This window comes from Capricornis sumatraensis, chromosome 2 (assembly GCF_032405125.1).
Source record: "Capricornis sumatraensis isolate serow.1 chromosome 2, serow.2, whole genome shotgun sequence".
NCBI classification, from domain to species: Eukaryota; Metazoa; Chordata; class Mammalia; order Artiodactyla; family Bovidae; genus Capricornis; species Capricornis sumatraensis.
Window position 1 is genome coordinate 73,901,868 of NC_091070.1, and position 20,123 is coordinate 73,921,990.

At 44.7% G+C, this 20,123-nt stretch overlaps 2 protein-coding genes across 2 annotated transcripts in view; one reads left to right on the plus strand and one right to left on the minus strand.

The window, feature by feature from the left end:
• Window positions 1–10,845, plus strand: part of RYR3 (ryanodine receptor 3) — a 386,865-nt gene extending 376,020 nt beyond the window's left edge. The window contains exons 97-103 of the mRNA XM_068992826.1: window positions 198–344; window positions 4,507–4,641; window positions 5,860–6,016; window positions 7,068–7,132; window positions 7,543–7,643; window positions 9,771–9,822; window positions 10,750–10,845. Of these exons, the coding sequence (XP_068848927.1) occupies window positions 198–344; window positions 4,507–4,641; window positions 5,860–6,016; window positions 7,068–7,132; window positions 7,543–7,643; window positions 9,771–9,822; window positions 10,750–10,845 (753 nt within the window). The remainder of the gene's footprint in view (window positions 1–197; window positions 345–4,506; window positions 4,642–5,859; window positions 6,017–7,067; window positions 7,133–7,542; window positions 7,644–9,770; window positions 9,823–10,749) is intronic.
• A 1,075-nt stretch (window positions 10,846–11,920) lies between these two features.
• AVEN (apoptosis and caspase activation inhibitor) overlaps window positions 11,921–20,123 on the minus strand; it is a 175,550-nt gene continuing 167,347 nt past the window's right edge. Inside the window, exons 4-6 of the mRNA XM_068992837.1 lie at window positions 16,555–16,650; window positions 13,152–13,509; window positions 11,921–12,355 (exon numbers count right to left, since the gene is read on the minus strand). Of these exons, the coding sequence (XP_068848938.1) occupies window positions 12,240–12,355; window positions 13,152–13,509; window positions 16,555–16,650 (570 nt within the window). The 3' untranslated portion in view covers window positions 11,921–12,239. The remainder of the gene's footprint in view (window positions 12,356–13,151; window positions 13,510–16,554; window positions 16,651–20,123) is intronic.

The window sequence follows — 20,123 nt, forward strand, 5'->3', positions numbered from 1 at the left end:
GCAGCCCAGGAAGATGCAGGGAGTTCTCATGGAAAACAGACACCCTTAGGCTGTGGGGGGACACTTCTCTCTCATGCAATAGTATAAGGCAGAAGGGGGCTTCACTTGGCAATTCTTGGGTCAGTTCACAGCCCAAGATGAGAAACAGTGGGTTTCATGAATGCCTGAAAAGCTGCTCAATTTCTTCCACTCCCCAGTCCTTTCTCTACCTCGCCTGGTACACAACCATGTCAGTCCTGGGCCACTACAACAACTTTTTCTTCGCTGCTCATCTTCTGGATATTGCAATGGGCTTCAAGACTCTGAGGACTATTCTGTCATCTGTCACTCACAATGGCAAACAGGTATGGGGTTTATACTGGTGCAGAATGGGAGGGACCAAGATACGGATAGGAAAAATCATAACCAATAACAGGTAGTACACTAGCGTATGACAGGAAGATATGTGTCATAGTGTATAATGTGCTTTTCGTGGTCAAACGCTTGAATGGTGAGTGGTTTTGCAAAATTACAGCCAATTAAAAGGCAGAAGACCTTGATTCAGAAACCTTTAACATTTAGATCAGTGTATGTACTTAGAAAAGTCACTAGGTACTTCTGATGGAAGTATGGAAGTGAAGTCGCTCAGTCGTGTCCGACTCTTTGTGACCACATAGACTGTAGCCTACACGCTTCCAATTAAGAACCAATGACAGGTATCTATGAAAGTGAAAGTGTTAGTTGCTCAGTTGTGTCCGACTCTGCAACTCCATGGATTGTAGCCCACCAGGCTCCTCTGTCGATGGAATTCTCCAGGCAAGAATACTGGAGTGAGTTGCCATTCCCTTGATCTTCCTGACCCAGGGGTTGAACCCGGGTCTCTGGCATTGCAGGCAGATTCCTTACTGTCTGAGCGCCAGGGAAGCCCCATAGATATTTATCTACACACATATTTGCAGACATACAGAGGTATATATACAGCTATGTGTATACGTCTATATATATCTGTGTAGTCATGCTCTATATCCAGTCTCATCAGTATCCAGTCTGTCTACTACAGAACTGTCAGGGTCAATCCCTTCATTAAAATTCCCAAATGGCTCCTCCTGTCAACAAACTCTGTAGCTTTTTACTCCTCATTAAGTGCAAACCCACGAATGAGACCTGTTCCCTCACATCTCTAAATCTTTCTAGGAGAAAAGAAGGTGAAGTTAATTACAGCCATGCCATTATGGGAAACAGTATAGCAAGTCCTCAAAAAACTAAGTATAGAACTGCCATATTATCCAGCAGTTCCACTTCTGGGTATATATTTCTCTCTCAAGGAAATGAAATCAGTATCTTGAAGAGATATCTATATTCCACATGTTCATAGCAGCATTCTTCCCAATAGCTAAGATATAAAAACAACCTATAGCCATCCTGGATAAACAAAATTTGTAATGGACATAGAGCAGAATATCAGCCGTAAAAAGAGAAACTTTGCCATTTGCAGCAACATAGATGAAACTATAGGGCATTATGCTTAGTGATCAGACACAGGAAGACAAATACTGTACGGTGTCATCTGATGTGAAATAATAAGGCAAACTTCTAGAACCAGAGAGTAGAGTGGTAGTCACCAGGGGGTGTTGGGGGAAATGGCAGTATTGGTCAAAAAGTACAAACTTTTGGTTATTAAATAAATTAGCATTGGGGATCTAAAGTATGGTGATTACAGTTAAAGCTACTGAATTGTATACTTGAAATTTGCTTAGAAAGTAGCTCCTCACGGTTTTCAGCACACACATACAGGAAATGTGTGAGATGATGGACGTGTTCATTAGCTTGAGCATGGTGATCATTTTATAATGTATGCATGTATTAAGTCATCACATTGCACACCTTAAAAAATGAAAATTCCAACCAGAAAAAAAAGTTATATTTTAAGTGCTCTAAAATGAAAGGGTGCTAGATCATCAGATATGATGATGGTTTGTTTCTTCTAGGCTTCTGGTAGCAGCAACGGTTTCCTGGTTGTTTCTTGGTTGACACTAAAAAGAATGGAGGGAATGTAGAGATAGACATTTGCATTTGCCACAAAAGCTCAAAGTTTGGGGAGGTGATAACAGAACCGGTGATACAGATGTTTGCTTAGGGTGGTAAATTCTTCCTTATAGGATCTGGAGAGAAATAGCATTGTGTATTATTTTTCCATATGTGTCTTGGGAAGTTTTATCCTATAAAAGTGGCCTCTCCCAAAATGTGATTTATGGAATGCCAGTTCTCCAATATGTTTTTCTTTTTAAATCAACAGAATTATTTTCTTCCCCTTTACTCAGATATTGAAAGCTCACGTTTTGTTCATTTGGCTTAGTGGCATTACACAGCAAAAGCACACCTTAAATGAAAAGGACGAACAATCACTTTTTATGTGGGCTTGCTGACTAAACTCTGACAAGATGGTTTTTAAAAAATGTGCCTAGCTTGTGCCAAGTGTTGCAACAGGCTCACGACCAAAGTAGATGGTCATCTACCAAAGTAGATGTTATGCTCACTTGAGAAAGAGAATTGAGACTCAAGGGAGGCTAAGTATTTCACGCAAGAGCACTCTAGCACTTCTAAACCAGCTTCTCTCTGTGAAGTCTGCTATTTAAATATGAGTTACTAAATTCATTGTTCAAGAAGTCACTGAATCTGTCAGTTCTGGTACTTATCTTGCCTGCTTCCGTTTGTGTAGCAACTTGAGGGCAAAGATTTTACCTTGCTGATCTTCCATCAAATGAAGCCCAACACCTATTCCCTGGCGTAGGCCAGATGAGCAGGTCTTCTGTAGACCTCATTTATGGTGCTTCCTAAAAGCCAGGAAACAAACAGGCCCTATGACTCCAGCAAAGGTCCAAGGAGGTTTCTTCATTACGAAAGATGTCACTCAAGTTACTGTAAGAATTTTTATGGTTGAGCAAAGCTGTGACAGTTACCCAGTTCATGGTTCATTATGAAATATCATGATGTGGGGATAGATACCCACCATCCCAAGGAATCTGTAGTTTCCGTTTTTTACAAATGTTATTGAAGTATAGTTGATTTACAGTGTTATGTTAATTTCTTCTGTACAGCAGTGTGACTCAGATATTTTTTTAATTGAAGTATAGTTGATTTACAAATGTGTTAATTATCTTTAGAAGCAGCATTAGAATTTATAGTTACCAATGCAGGTAGGGAAGGATAAATTAGAAGTTTGAAATTAACATATACACATGACTACATATAAAAAAAAAATTTGGAGAAGGAAATGGCAACCCACTCCAGTATTCTTGCCTGGAGAATCCCATGGACAAAGGAGCCTGGTGGGCTACAGTCCACGGGGTCGCAAAAAGTCGGACATGACTGAGCGACTAACACACACACATAAAACAGAAACAAGGACTCACTTTATAGCACAGGAAACTATACTCACTATTTTGTGATAACCTATAGGGAGAATATGAAAAAGAATATGTGTGTGGGTATGTGTATAACAATCATTGTGTGGTACACCTGAAACCAACATTGTGAATCAACTACAAATAAAAAAAAGCAGCTACATCATGAAGCTGCAGGTCATTGCTTTCTCTGTAAAAAACCAAAGTAACCACCCTTAGAGCGCCATCACTCTTCTCATCCTTAAATCCCTCTGTAGTTTACACGTGCCCCTGTGCAGCACCCCAGGCGTCAGTCTGCCCAGGCTGTTGTAACAATATACAGTAAGTCCCCTACATACAAACTTTCAAATTGTCAGTGTGCCCTGTATGCCAGCTATTGTACTGTACCACTGTACTTTTCAAGGTACTGTAAAATTTAAAATGTCTTATTTTTGTGTTTGTTACATACTATTTATCTGAAAAGTATTATAAACCTGTTACAATATATAGCCAGTTGTGTTAGTTGGGTATCTAGGCTAACTTCATTGGACTTACTTATAAATACCCTCTTGGAATAGAACTCATTCGTACCTAGGGAACTTGCTGTACTCAAGACTGGAGGCTTAGACAACAGACATTGATTTCATCTCAGTTCTGGAGGCTGGAAGTCCAAGATAAAGATGTGGGGAGCTTGGTTTCCCTGAGGCCTCTCTGCATGGCCTGCAGCTTTTTCACTTTATTATGCTTCAGTGCATACCTGGTATCTCTCTTGAGTCCTAACCTTCTCTTCTTGTTAAAAAAAACCAAGTCAGATTAGAGCAGTGCCCACCCTAACAGCCTCATTTTAATTTAATCACCCCTTTAAAGGCCCTGTCTCCAAATGCAGTCACATTCAGAGGTGCTGAGCATCAGGGCTTCAGCATATGAATGTCAGGGACCCAATTTAGTCCGTAAGAGCCCATCATTACTCTTTTCTCCCGACAAGCCTGTTTTCTTCTCTGGTCTCATCTCTCTTTTGGCATCTGGAGCGTCACCGCCTTCGTTCCCGTCCTCTCATCGTTCCACTTTCCTGTTTCCTTGGAGTCTCCCACCAGCCTTTAAGGGGAAGACCTACTGCCTCTTCCGTCTCTCTCTCTGCTCCCAGCTGGTCCTGACCGTCGGTCTCCTGGCCGTGGTGGTTTATCTCTATACCGTGGTGGCCTTCAACTTCTTCCGCAAGTTCTACAACAAAAGTGAAGACGACGACGAGCCCGACATGAAGTGTGATGACATGATGACGGTGAGTCCCTGTGGGGCTGCCCAGCCTGGCAGGGGGAGAAGGGCTGTGGGCAGAGTGGCAGTGTGGAGACAGAGATGAGCACGGAATGCTGATGTCTGGTCCAAAAGCGCGGCGGGCCCTGGAAAGACAGAAGTGGTGGAATATGCCACTTGTCTGGGTCCAGCTGGAAGGAGAAGCACACAGGTAGGTGGGTCATCATCTGTCCACGTTTGTGTGTGGTGAAGCTGTGAGTTAACCCAAGTCTGTATCTCACAGAAGTCAAGTTTGGATCCTTTGCCTTTGAGAGCTGGGAGCAAAGAATCCCACAAACCTGGCGCTCAGTTTATTTCAGCAAGCCAGTGGGCCTTCTTTCAGAACACATGTCAAATGAAAAATGTCATAGCAGTGGGATCAGGTCGGGGCAGCAGGGTCCTTTCAGGGCAGCCTCTGCGGGGCTAGAAGGGCCTAGCTGCAGCAGCATCTCTAGACATTTATAGGGACCAGATTTCAGGAAAAGAATGTGTGTATTAGAGACCAGTGACAGTACACTGCTCCCTTGCCCCCACTGTGATCATTTCTCCAGAAAATGGAGGCACTTTTTGGCTAAAAACCCTCCATATACTTTCTCAGGGCAAGCACCCTGAGACAGCAATATTACAGTTGCTGAAGCCCCAGTGTGGCCAGACCAGGCTCCGTGCTGCCCCTAGTTTTTTATTTACCAGCCCTAAGATTGCCTCCCACACTTGCATCCCGAACCCATCACAGCCTGTTAGGAGGAGGGACAGGGGGCACCCTGGTCTGTGAGCCCTACCTGGTGCATGCGTGCAGCTTGGGAGGAGATGCTGTGGGGAGCCCCGCGCTCCTAGGTGTGCGGAGAATGCAGGAGGAGGGCAGACTTTTCCTGGAGGCTGGCACTTAAATGAAATAAAATTCATATCTGCCATCCTCCTCACACACCTAGAGTGAATTCTCATGTGTGTGTCCAGTAGTTCAAAACTGTTTTTTAGAAAAGGAGCAAAAAATATCTTTTAAAGATATGGAACAGCAATCTTTCCATCTTTATAGATACCAGAGGGTGCAAGCCCAGAGTTAGCGGTATGAATATCTTATTGTGAAGTGTACTCTTCTCCTGCCTCAGGGCTGTCATATTTTTAATTACATGAATGATCAGACCATCTCCATAACAACAAACGAAACTCTGCAGCTTTTACTGAAATTGCCATGATTTTTCTTCTCTAGTGTTACCTGTTCCACATGTACGTGGGAGTGAGAGCTGGAGGTGGCATCGGGGATGAAATTGAAGACCCTGCTGGGGACCCATATGAAATGTATCGCATCGTTTTTGACATTACCTTCTTCTTCTTCGTCATTGTCATCCTGCTGGCCATCATCCAAGGTATGCTTACCAGTTATGTTGTATGCACGGGGCTCAGTCCAGTTCTCTTTACCTTTCTGCATCTATCACTTAATTGTTTTCTGTAAAGAGGTCCGTGCGTTCACTTACTTGTTAATTCAAACAAGACATTTCTAGACATCTACTATAAAGAAGCCCAAAGATATACCCAGGTAGTGATACAAGAAACTTGAACATCCTTGCAGAGGACCACCCTCCTTCACTGCCAAATCTGAACTGATCATTTCCCTCTTATTCTGCTTCCTAAATATCTCCCGTGGTTAGTATGGGCCCTCATGATTTCTGCCCTGATCATTTACCTCCCAGGCAGAAAGAGGAGCTGTGAGAGTGTGACATGTTTTTTCCTTCTTCGCAGGGAGAGGTACTGGTATGTTAGTAGCTTGTCAGGAATTAGAGAACGATGGTGAAAGATTTAGTTTAAGTCATGCCAAGTCGAGAGACCTATAAGCCATACAGGTGTTGAGGATCAACAAGCAGTTAACTCTAATACGTCTTTTAGGAGACAAATCAGGAATGGTATAAGGTAAAAAAATATTACATAAGGACATATAAAATAAGTATTAATGAATGCAAAAATAAAAGAAATAGGATCCATTAGTGGTGGTGGTTGAAGATGGGGTTGTAGAGATTTCCCAAAAACAAACGCAAAAAAGCAGAGAAGGAACCCCAGTTGATACACATCAGTGCCTAAGGGGCTAGAAGAGGAAGAGCCGATAAGGAAGAAAAGGAACAGCCCAGCAAACAGAGGGACGAGGAAGGAAGGATGAGAAGAGTCGAGGAGGAGTGAGTAGTTAGCATCAAATATTGCAGAGAGGTGGAGTAAGAGGAACCATGAAAAATGATTAACCAGGATACAGCATCTGAAAACACAAGTGGGGTTTGTCTTTGTTTTTTTTTTTTTTTTCTGATTTTGGTTTAATTGTATCATTCAGCTTCATAATTCCCCTTTTTATTTTTTAAAACAAAGTGGCCTCTGCTCTGAATTACTTGACAGGTTATGCAAAGCATTCTTTTTTCATATTTAAAATTCCAGGTCTTATTATTGATGCTTTTGGGGAGCTGAGAGACCAGCAGGAACAAGTACGAGAGGATATGGAGGTACCTACCTTTCTAATCCCAGCTCCATTTTTGTATCTCACAGCAAATGGATTTTTTAAACAATAGGTTCTGCTATTCCTCAGCCCTAGGCAAAACTACTACCCAAGTTTGTTTTCCATGCCTGTCCTTTTATCTGTGCCCATCCACCAGCTCTGGGCATTTCTTCTGCTCCACCCTCTGTGCCCTACCCTCCCCCTGCTGCCTGTGTCATGCCCCAGGCTTGGGCGAGAGCAGGTACCCTCCGCTGGCCAGAAGCTAGGTACGTGACACTGTGGAGTAGGTGACTAACAGCCTGAAGCACGAAAGGGAAATATTTTTCAGTCTCTCTCAATTCAGTTAGAGATCATCACCCTTTGTCCAACTGCCTGTAATGTCACGCCTACTCACGCCTTTTCTGTTATTGTTCTCAGACTAAATGTTTCATCTGTGGGATTGGCAATGACTACTTTGACACGACCCCTCATGGTTTTGAAACACACACGCTGCAAGAGCACAACTTAGCCAACTACCTGTGAGTATCCTTGGTCAGCGGAGGTGACGGGTGGGGGACGAGCAATGAGTCAAATGCAGTATGTGTCTTACAGTTCACTCTCTGCTAATGTCTCTTCCTCCTTGGTCTCTGGAAAGCAGGAGCAATTAGGAAAGAACCTGCAGGAGTCCCCATGAGCCGTACCTTTGCCATATACCCTGCCCTCCACCTGGAATTAGATCCCGTTCCTTCCCAAGGTCCTATTCTCTTGGGGATTTTTCCTAGCACCTTATAATATTTTTTAATCCTAAACCAAGAACAAAGGCTATGGCCCCACTTTTCCTTCTCTTCCAGAAAAAATGGGAAAATGTGCCTGTTCACAGTCTCCAATTTCTCTCTCTCTCACTCTCCTTAGCACTCACTCACTCTCCCCTGCAGTTGGCCTTCCTCCCCACCAATTCCTATTTGCTCTTGTCAAGGTGGCCCCTGACCTGCACGATGCTGGATCCCAGGGTTAATTTCCAGGCTGGGTTTAAGATGTGTGTGTTTTCACATTGCTGTATCCCAGCACCTGAGGCCTGGCACGCAGTAGGTAAATAATAAATATCTCATTTGGGCAGAAGCTATTCAGAATCTATTGTGTGCCACAAACTGCCTAGGAAACGTACAGAATTTGTAGGGAATATACATCAGCTGACAATGCAGATTCTGTAAGTGATCATCATTTTCAAGAAAAGAAACTGCTGGGCTCTGCTAACTGGCCTGGCCCTTCCCCTCTGTGTCTACCCTTTATTGTTTAGAAAACCCTAATCTTTCTTTAGGATAGAATGGGCCTCGCCACTGAGGGAGCTTATTGTCAAAGGGAAGTAACAATGTCTTTTTGCTAAAATGGGTTTAAGACAGAAACACAGGTTTAAAAAAAAAAATCACTTGGGCATACCTTTCCTTGAACCATGAGTGTTCATTGTTGTTTGCATCTTCATGGAGGTGATCAGGATGGATGTACTTCTAGAAAAGGTGAGCCTGTGGCTCATCTCAGGCCCGTGGACAGAGAACAGTTAGGACTCTTGAAGGTACTTCCCATGGCACTCTGTACATTTTCTCTGTATTTCAGTGTATTTTCTCTGTGCCCCTCCACTAGCAAGCTTGAGGGGAGACAACTGGTCTTATTCATGTTTAAAACTTCCCCCCACCCCTGAAAATTGTGCTTTGTCAATTAAATGTGCTAGGAAAGCAATAATGTCCTATATGGCAAGATACTGGTCACGTTTCCTTTCTTAGTCTGATAAAAGGAAGGAAAGTAGTTATTGCTTCACTGTGGGCCACAATCTGAGTCTATAAAACTAAGAATATCCTGGGAGAACTCAAAATCTGGGGCTCAAGCTCTCCTCACCCTCCCAAGGATGCTATTTATACTTTCTCTTTCACCAGCCTCACGGTTGTTATCCTGAAGGGCACAGGTCGATTCCCTTGGATGCTGCCTCTGAGATCGCATAATGTGAGCTGAGAGGCCAGCCCCAGCCTCATGATTCTGTTTTCCAGACATACTCAAACCTTAGACACAAGCCTCCTGGTTAGAGCAAGTGGAACTACACTGGCCTACCTCCGTTGTCTGTAAAAAAACAACAACAATAAAACTACACTTCTGGAAAAATCAGGGCAACTGAATGAGAGTCAATACTTTTATCAATACTTTTCTGTGACATATCTTTGAGATAGACATGATTTCAATTCTGCATTCCTATATGAGATACACATGATTTCAATTCCACATTCCTATATGAGAATAAACTGGCCACCTAAAAATTATATGGTTAGAGTTTTGGCTACCATTTTATTGTTTATATTAGGATTTTTTAAAAAAAACAATAAAATGGTAGCTACAAATGGTTCCTCAGAAGTGATCTTAGCTCAAGGTTTGGTGACAGTAAAAAGGACCTCTTCACAGAAAGGCTCATTTTGAGATTTATGTATATTATTTGAAAATAATGGTGTATGTTGTCACGCCACGTTTCCCCAATTCTGAAAGGTACAGTGAGTGGTCAGCATGATGCTAAACAACATACCTGATCCTCTCTCCAGTTCACTTGAGAAAATGAACCTTAGTTTTCTAACCAAAGTATCTAATACTGTTTCCCTCGGTTGTTGAAGCATTTTTCCTCGTTCCAGGTTCTTCCTCATGTATTTGATTAACAAAGATGAGACAGAGCACACGGGACAGGTGAGAAATATCTAACAGAATCACACCCCTGTGTTAGGGCTTCCCCTTCCTAAGTCAACACTCAGTAAAGAAATGACCCCATCCATCTCTTCTGTGCATTTTCCCACTGCTTCCTGCACTGTTAATACCATCTCTTTGTGAATTACAAAGTCAGATTTTAAGGCGACTCCCATCTGTTTCAAAAGGCCCCCTGGTTATCCTTCCCAGCAGACACTGGCGTTTGCTAAGCCCTTAGGGTTGCTGGAGGTGGGGAGGACGTTAACAGAGAAAAAGACAATGGGAAGCGGAGTGGGCGGTGCAGCAAAGAGCAGGCGCCTCAGAGTAAAACGGTGGGAGAGACAGCACGAGGAAGACAGTGACCTCCTCTGTGGGTGACTCAGGGACGCGAAGGGGTGGGTGCGACAGAGTGAGAGTCAGAGGGATTCTGTGACCAAGTATGAACAAGAAACAAAGGCAGAGAACAGGGGAGGAAAAGGCAGGTTACCGAAATTCCTGGCTTTGTAGGAAAACGCCATGGCTCAGACACTTAAAGGCAACTGGCATCCGTATCTAGCTCGGCCCTCCTGGCCCCGGCCTCAGTGGGCACTCAGTGCGCGCTCATCATACATTCTGCCTCCTCGCGATTACAAATGATGTGGAATCAACTCACTGCTAAATCTTTTAAGTAATTTTAGTGGCAATCACTGAGTTGGTTTCACTGGGGGGTTTTTGTTTGGGATGGTGGTGGGGCGGTGGTAGTCAGGAGAAGGCAGAAATGACTTCTTGCTCCCAAAATAGCCTGGGGGTGGGGGGAGCGGTGGCTGGGAATAGAGCAAGAAAGAACGTGCCAGTTGGGCCTCATACTTATCCACATCAGTATTCCCAAAGGGAGATGCAGAGACGGAAAACTGGGTTTCAGCTTACTGTGGTTGGTTCTCACTATTTCAGGAATCTTACGTCTGGAAGATGTACCAAGAAAGGTGCTGGGATTTCTTCCCAGCTGGTGACTGCTTCCGGAAACAATATGAAGATCAGCTTGGATAAATGGGAGTGAAAGAAGCCTCCACCATACTCTGGATGGTCAATAAAATCCTTCTCTTACAATTCTGCAACACATTGGAAAAGTGACATTTCCTAAAGGCCTCCCACACAAGGAAGAGTTCATTACACATTTGTGATATTTTGGAATTGACTTGGCTTTTTGTACCTAATGGACTTATATTGTGGGAGATGACCTGTCAAAATGATGGCACAGCATCAAGGAAGCTCTAGTGGAAAGTCTTCATGTTTTTCAGTTCTAACTAGTATGTTGGGATGACATCACGAGGGAAGGGCTGGAGAGGTAGGAAGTTTTAGATGCATAATACCTGGAATTTTAAACACCTGAATGCCATGTGACAGTAACCCACTAGTGAGTCATGGTCCGAGCTACAAAAAAAAAAATCATTTTAACTGCAGTCTAATTTTTCCCATGGTACTCGCTAGTGAATGTATCCAGAATCAGCTTGAAAAGCTTTAAGCAGTTAAAGAAATAGAAAAAAACAAAAACCCACCACTTTGTCGACACTGAAATATTGATTAAGTGCCTTAAAAACCTCTTTAGATATAGCTATGCAAGTTTTTTATGTTTATGTTCAAGATGGACAGTTCCATTAATCAGCTGTGTTGATCTTCTCTTACTTTATGAAACTGCACTGGAAAAGTTGTTATTCATAAGATTTTTTTTTCAGTAACAGCTTACCAATTGCTGTTATTAGAAGTACTGTACTGAAAATTCAAAAAAAAATCTCAACCTTAAGCCAAACTGAGCAATGCTTTATGGTCCCTTGTAAGTAGTGGAGCTGCTCTATTTAGGTGAATCTCCTTAAGTAACATGAAGTGCCCACTGCAATAAAGTCATCATAGACACCACTCCACGGCTTGGCCTCTTGTAATGAACCACCTTCTGGATGATTCCCAACCACCCTGTGACTGCAGGGAAAGGGACATGGGAGTAACCAATAGTGCACAGCTCCCCACACAAGAAAGAAAGAAAGAGAAAATCTACAGACCAGTGTTTCTTTATTTTGGCCAAATGCATGCCTGGTTGCTTAGCTCTCTCCTCTTCATCAGCAGCACCTGCTATGCTGTAAACACAGAGAGGAAGAAACTGGAAACAAGGGCCGAAACATCTCTTACCCTTAAGACATCTATTCAGTTACTAAAGCCAGAGAACAAATGTAGCGAGCCTCTTAAATGTCTACTTCAGATGTTGCTGAACATGGAGGAAGGCATCTACTGTGCTAAGCGTGATGGCCACGTGGGCTTGGGGCCGTGCTTGTAAACCAGCTGTTCTAGGACAGCCTTGGGCCTGCACACCCTTACAAGGCAACCAAAACTGGCTTCAGGCAGTTTTCATTTTCTTTTCCTTCTCTCTTTTTCCCTTTCTTTCCTTGTCATTAGGAAATCATGCTGTCCAACCAGTCTTCAAGCTCTTCCTCGGTAACATTTCTGGATATACTTGGTTGCCCCGAGGTCACGTTCTTTTCTTCCAACACAGATGGGTTTGCAGGTTCTAAGAAAATAAATGCAATGTTAACTTCACGTTAGTCTTAGAATTGAGGGTTAATGCTTCCCTGGGGTTTGATCCATGCTAGAAATCAACCAAGTTGTTAACTTTGCTCCCGGTAAGAGAAAACATTCTGTCATTGTGCCTACTCCCTAAGAAGATCCAATAATACCTAAACACGTTCATAAATGGGGTAGATTTGCTCTTCTATTTATTTGAATGGTGACTCTCACAGTTCATGAGGTTTTTCTTCTTTTTAAAGACCAACAGCTCTGTTTCCTTTTTTACTAAGCAGCGATCCTGGAAAGCCATCAGAGGGTCCTAAGGGCAGTGTATGGACAGGGCAGTCACTAGGCCTCTCCCTGTCAGATGGGCCACCATCTCACAGAATGAGCATGTGAGGAACTCTCCTCCTTTTTAAACAAAAGCAGAATAGCAAGCGAGAAGCACACAGACTTGGTCCACAGGCCTGTTCAGTCGATTAAAAGGTCTGCTGCTGCACAGCTGAGGCCACAAGGCTCTAAATGCCTTTTATAGCATGAGTTCAATTTGTACCCCCAGGTTTAAGATTGCAATCAGACAGGTAGCAGCTTTGGAAGGCCAGCATTATCGAGTGAGAACGATGTCAGAAAGGTCAGCTCAGGGGGAAGTAGAGATGTGAGCACAGAAATAGATGTCAGTGAAAGAGGCCAGATCGATGGCAGACACCGATGAAGATGTGTGGGGATGTGACGGAGGTGAAGCTATTCTCAGAAAAACACCAGAATCAACAAGATGGGTGGGAATAAAATGAAAACCGTACCTGCTTCTTGGGCCACCTGCCCACTCTTCTCGGATCCCAGGTCCTGAGCTGTCTGGTCTGAGAAGACATCACCTCCCTCTTTCACAGGCGCATCTAAATTAAGCAGCAGATCTAGCTCTTCTTCCAAATGATCTGCGGCCAACTGCAGCAGGGAAGTGGGGTTCTGAGAACCCTTGGAAGGCCCCGATCCTGGGCCGTCTTTACCCGGGTACATGGGGAAGCCGGTGGTGGTGGATTTCATCTCCGAGAGGGACCCCTTTCCTCCAGGCCCCAAGGGCCCCTTTAGCTGCATCCCTAGCCCCTTGCCATCATTATTTCTCTTTGGTTTCACCTGAGGGAGCTCTAAAGGCAGGGCAGTCTGAAAGAGAAGCACAATATCTGAGTTAAAACTGAGAGTCCTGCCCTATTTGCTTAAGCAGGAACTAAAGCAGAGGAAGCCATCAGACTGTGTGGAGTAGGAAATTCAGTTCAGACAGGAAGGTCATGAAGTGTCTCCATCCAGGTTTGCCCCAGCACCCCTTCTAATTAATAGGGGTAAATGTGGGACACCTCCCCGCTATATCCACCTCAGCCTTGTGCTCACCAGATTAGAGCTGAAATCAAAAGACCCATGCGTTCCCATCACTGGGCTGAGATCAGACAGAACCACAGGTCTATGTGAACACACACTTACGCCTGTGACGAGGCGGACATCTGTAAAGGGCACGGAGGAGTAACAAGTGAATCAGATCTGCTCATCGTACTAAAATGCACAAATACAGAGGTGACGGGACACACTCACTAAGAAGAAAAATAATGTTACTAACGGTCACTCGTGAGTAACAACTGCCAGACGCTAAAGAAAACATTCTATCTGATTACATTTGTAAAAACTCCCCAAACAGGCAAAACTAACTCTTGAATATTAGGAGTCAGGACAGTGGTTTTAGGGAAGTACTGCCTTGGGTCAGTACTTGGGTGGGGTGGGGGTGGTTCTGGGCGGTGGCAATATTCTGTTTCTTGATCTAGATGGTGATTCCATGGTTATAAAGGTTTACATGTGCACGTTTCTACATGTTATAATTTAATGGAGTTAGACCCTCCCCCCAGGTGTTTGTAATGTAGAAGAAGACTGAGAACCACAGTCCTGGAGGGAAGACTGGGGTGACCAGCCCGGCAGCAGTCTAGGTTCAAAAGGAGGTTCGGCTGCTCTTGGAGCCACTGTCCCCTTACTTGTACATTTAAGCATCCCGGGCAGATCCAGTTTGCTAATAACTCCTCAGGGCTTTTAAGACAGTACAGCCTCGCACATGAACACTCACCCAGCACTGTCAGTATGCAGGGTGAAGCTGGGATGTGGGCCCCGGCTGCAGTCTTGTAATCACTCAGATGGTCTGGACTGGCTGTCCTCATTGTTTTTGTTTGTTCACTCCCCAGGTGAGTAAGGTACAAACAGTTGAGAATAACTGCTCTACGTAACGGGGGAGGGATGGTATTTTAAAACGATTTAGCCAGGTTTTCAAAGTTCCTGTAATTACTTTCCTCTTAAGGCCTGCCATCCTTCACTTTGGATTTCTCATAACACTTCCCCCCGCTTCTCTCCTCAGTCCTGGGGCCCCCATCACCTTCACCCCAATGAGGTCCTGTTGACCATTCCTCATTTTGTGGGACCAAACCAAGTATGTCCGAACTCTAACCATCTCTGGACACCCAGGGGAAAAGTAACACTTGCCCTATCATTAAGACAACCCCAAACATTCCTAAAGAAGCCCCAGGGTGATTCCCCATCAGAGGCAAATGCCAGCCTTTCTATTTCTCAGCCCCAAACTGTCCCCCAGCCCTGAATTCGACTTGCCCTAAATTTGAGGCAAGTTAAGTGCCATAGAAACAGCAACTGGATGGGTAACCAGTTCATGGTGATGTTTAAGCTTGGCATCATATTCACTGTAGAACAAAACTGATGATTTTAGTTGCTCGGATTCTATTTAGTACTGCCCAGGGTTTCACTTTCAAAAAAAAATCCAGTTAAGTCTCAAAGAAATTTCGAAGTTCCTTCTGGTTTAACTGTTGGACCTTTCCTCTCTTATCGCATTCAGTGGCCTCTTACCTACCTTACACTGGTTGTAATGCCCAAATTTATATATCTAGCCCTTAACTCTGAACTATAGGTTTCTACATTCAATTTACTATTATTTTCACTTTGAAATCTCAGAACAAACTCATACTCTGTCCAAGCCTCACTGATACTAGCCACCACCGGGTCGCACAAGCTGGAACACCCAGAAGAATTCTCTGCCTGCTCCTGCTCCATCACCAGCATTTCACCAAGTCCTATTAATTTTACTTTTGTAGTTCAGTTCTTGGTTAAGTCCAGTTCCCCACCATTGCTGGTCCAGGCTACAGTATTACTCACCTGAACCATGCCAGAGCCGCTTCATTCGCCTCTCCTCACCCCTCTACTCTTGCATGGGTGTGCATGTGCAGACTTCCGCATAAACACACCCACCCCAATCTCACAGTCTTCTCTCCATTCTGCGGCCAGAATACTCTTTGTTACTGTTATCATTATTACTAGCACTGCTATTACAGATCTGATTGGGTTGCTGCTAAGTTGCTAAGTCGCTTCAGTCGTGTCCGACTCTGTGCGACCCCATAGACGGCAGCTCACCAGGCTTCACCGTCCCTGGGATTCTCCAGGCAAGAACACTGGAGTGGGTTGCCATTTCCTTCTCCAATGCATGAAAGTGAAAAGTGAAAGTGAAGTCGCCCAGTCGTGTCCGACTCTTAGCGACCCCATGGACTGCAGCCCACCAAGCTCCTCCATCCATGGGATTTTCCAGGCCAGAGTACTGGAGTGGGGTGCTACCCTTCTTTAAATCTCAACTCAAATGTTCCTATACTTTGGCTCTCAGTTTATCTGTAACTTCTTCAGAAAAGTCATTCCTACATCACACCAAAGTACATCAGGTTCATTATTACAAACTCTCATAGCCCATGGTGCTTATCCTTCACAGGACTTAGTGCAATTTGATAACTTGATTAATACCCATCTTTCCCAACAGATTATGCTCCATGAGGGCAAGAACCATGTCAGTCTATTCACCACTGTAACCTGAGTGCATAACACAGAGCCTGGCACATAAACATTTTGGGTACAACACAAGCCAGACTCCATACTTTGACATTTCATTCAATTCCATTACATTTTATCCTTTAAAATGTCCCAAATAGATCAATAAAACAGGATAAAAACTTTGAAAAGTATTTCATTCTCCCTCAAAACTTTACAAAATTCTGATACAAAACCCTCAGCCTGTTGAAAGGAAAAGCTGATTCTGAGACATCCTGCAGGGAGATATTTTTTAGTTTCCTTCTTCTCCTGCCCTAATTTATACCAGCCTCAAGATGTCATCAGGGTTCTTACCTGAACCAATTCAGCAGCGACATTGAGTCGGAGTGAGAGAGGCAATTCTTGAAGCGCTCGAACCAATGACTCACAGTCCACATAAAATGCTGAATTCTATAGAAAACAGAGAAATTGATCAATCAAGATGACTATATATGACCTTTCAGAAATAAAAGGGCATAAGACGATAGTAGTAACTGTAAATAAATCATCCACTACTTTTAGCTGGGAGTAACCCGATCATAAATCACACCGATATGGTTCTAATTTCTATCATCTCTGCATGAAGATAAGCAAAACCAAAACCACCTTCTTGAACCACAGCTCAGGCGGTCAGAGTAGCAGCAGGGTAGCAATCACTCGAATCAAGACTGTATGGTATGGGAATTCCCCAGTGGTCCAATAGTTAGGACTCTGTGCTTCCACTGGGCTGGGGGCAGTATGGGTTTGATCCCCGGTCAGGGAACTAAGATCCTACAGGCTGCACTGCATGGCTAAAGGGAAAAAAAAAAAAGACTACATGGTAACCTGGAAACTGTGGATGTTCCTGAAATTACAGAGAAAATTCAAAGCATTTAATGAAACATAACTGGACACCTCCTCCTTATTCAGATGGCTGGCCTTTGGGAGAGCAGTGGAGAGCTGTCTCGACAGTGACTTGGGGCTGACAGGCACAGCCAGAGGAGTCCATGTGCGTACACTTTTCCAACCAGAAATCAGGGGATGGAAACTTACCCTCCAGCTGGCAGCTCTATGTGTGAGGCCAACACTAAAACTCCCTGGGACTCCATTCCCATTCACAGGCACAAAGTCCCTCCAGGCAATGCCTTCACAGATTGGAATGCCTTCTCAAACACAGTCAGATTATTTCATGACCCCTAACAGCTGCTTCTAGGTACGCTGGCCATCCAAGAGAAGGGAAAAACTGAAAGGTGGGTGAAATCACCACATTAAGGTCAGATACCACCAACCACCTCATCCACCAAGGACTGTCACAGGTCTAGGTAGAACTGTGCCTTCTGCTGTGATCACAGACTTCAAGTTAGAGAAGAAAACCCAGGGGTCATGGAGTCTCAGACCCACTATAAGGATGACTTGGGTAGATGGGTTTATGATGACTAGAGTTAGGGAGCCATTCCTGGTGTTCTCAAGAAGAGCCCCAGCCTAAAGCCAGACTCACTCAAACTCCTGAGCCTCAAAACAGAAGTACACAGGGATCGAAAAATGCAATATGGCTTTTCAGCTGCCCTTTTGAAAGTTTCTGGAGATGGCTAGCTCTTAGGGGAGCAATGCCGGCAGCAGCAGATGTGGCCCCTTGCCCTGGAAAAAAAAAAAAAGCTCACATCTAAAAATAGAGTATTTAGGGAGCAGGATGGAGGAAAACAGAGCTCTGGCAGGAGAGCAGGAAATTCAGCGCACACACACGCCCTGCGTCAGTCCTGCACTCAGCACACACAGGGCTTCATTAGGGCCAGCACAGCCAGCCTTTGTTTTGAAGTTTGAAGAAAATCTCTCAGACCACTAGAAAAATGTGATCCCGAATGTGTAAAACATGAGTAAATCGCCTCATTACAAAACGGAAATCTCACCCTTCCCACTGCTGAGGTGTCTGCAAAGACACCACGTATAGACCTCCTGCTCCCTCCACCATGCCTGCCAACTACTCAGAGCTGCTAACCACTCTCAGGCCTCCAGAGGAGGGCCACTGAGATGTGCTGCAGTCCAGCTACAAGAGCTCAAAACTCCACTTACAGCCTCTAATCAGACCATCATACCTTCCTCAGCAGCTACAGAACTCATTGTCCACATGTGGGGACTCAAGGCCACTTCACAGCGGAAGTGCCCAAATCAAGCAATACTTGGGAGTAAGCTGGGGTGCCTTCCATGTACAGAGTCCCATCCAGAACTGCACTCTTGGGGTGAAGTGAGGGAGGGAATATACGCCGTTAGGAGCCACGTGCTCAGGAACCATCACATGTCACCCAGTGCTTGCTGGTGCTTGAAGAAGCTCTACGGAATAAACAAGTCACTAGTCAACAGAACTGAAAAGTAAAAAGAAAAGAAAAAAGCCTCAGATGATTTTTAAAAAATAATGGGCCTATTTTTTCACCCTACAAAGTTCTCCTCCCACTTCACATTCCTTCCTCCCATATTCCCCCACTGTCCAAAAGAACAGTGGGGTCTGAAAACCTCACTCAGGGATTGAAGAAATGGGCCCAACACGGCTGAAGCAGGGACCCTGACTGCCAGGCCGCATCCCCCTCACCCTGCACGTGAGCCGCAGACCTGTGAAGGCCAGTCACAGCCACGGTGCTGGGCACTCTCCTGCCAGGGGCTTCACCAGGACCCTCTGTCAGCTCCACTTCCTCATGTCACCAGCTGCACTGGGGACAGGGAAGCACATGAGGAATAGCCTGACAGACAGGCAGACGGACAGATGGACAGCCAACAAGCAGACAGGTAGGTCGGCAGATGGACAGACAGGTAGAAGATAGATATATAGACAGATTCTCCTCTTCTTTGTCTCTCGCAAGTAAGCAAAAATAAAGAGGAGCAAAAGAGGGGTGAAGTGGGACACAAAGCAGTTCCGATAGCGAAGTGATGAATTCGGTTTGGGGCGTGTCCTTCTAATACTTCAGCTCGACACACTCACGGTCAAGACTGCCTTCTTGTGCTCCAGCAGCTGTCTCTGCTCACCTCGTCATCGTGCTGGGGAGCTCAGAGCCCCTGCAAATCTTTCTTGTCCTTATGTCTCCTCTCTGGCCTGTGGCATATTCTCCCTCGTCCTCCACACAGTCTCATCCGTCAGTGAACTGTCTTCCCTGCCACAGCCCCACGCTGTCAGCCCATATCCCCTCCCGTTACCCAACACAATATCCTCCCACTGCTTTTCCTCCTCCAACCTTGGACCTCTTCAGTCCCTCCTTCCCAAAACTGTGGAGGTCCAATCTAGCCATTTCCATTTTCTTGCTAAACAATACTCTTCTGAACAAGTAACAGTAGGAATAAAGGCTAATTTTGAGTGCTTCCCATGCGTCAGGAACTGCACAGAAGAACTTTTATTTATAACCCAATCTAATCCTCATGACAACTCTGAGTTATACTTAATGATTAGTTCCATTTTACAGATGAGAACTAGGATTTACACTCAGGATTGTGTCTCTGAAGGCTATGCTCTTACCCACACGCTAAACTGCCCCCAGATGAAAATGAAAACCAAACTGCTGGTACTAAGTGGCCTAGACCTACGCTGGAAGCCTCCTCTTCTGAGAATACCACAGTCCAGCTATGCTCCCAACTCTGAGCACAGCCTGGTCTTTCAGATCTCATCGTTCTCCTGTTGTTCCCCAAAGAGGACCTACCAGAACCATACTCATCCACCAAGGCCCATTCAAATGATCTTCATCCCATGCTCCTATTCTCAATCACTGCCAGTCCAAAGCAGATTTCTCTCACCAAGGCAATGGCACCCCACTCCAGTACTCTTGCCTAGAAAATCCCATGGATGGAGGAGCCTGGTAGGCTGCAGTCCATGGGGTCACTAAGAGTCTGACACGACTGAGCGACTTCACTTTCACTTTTCACTT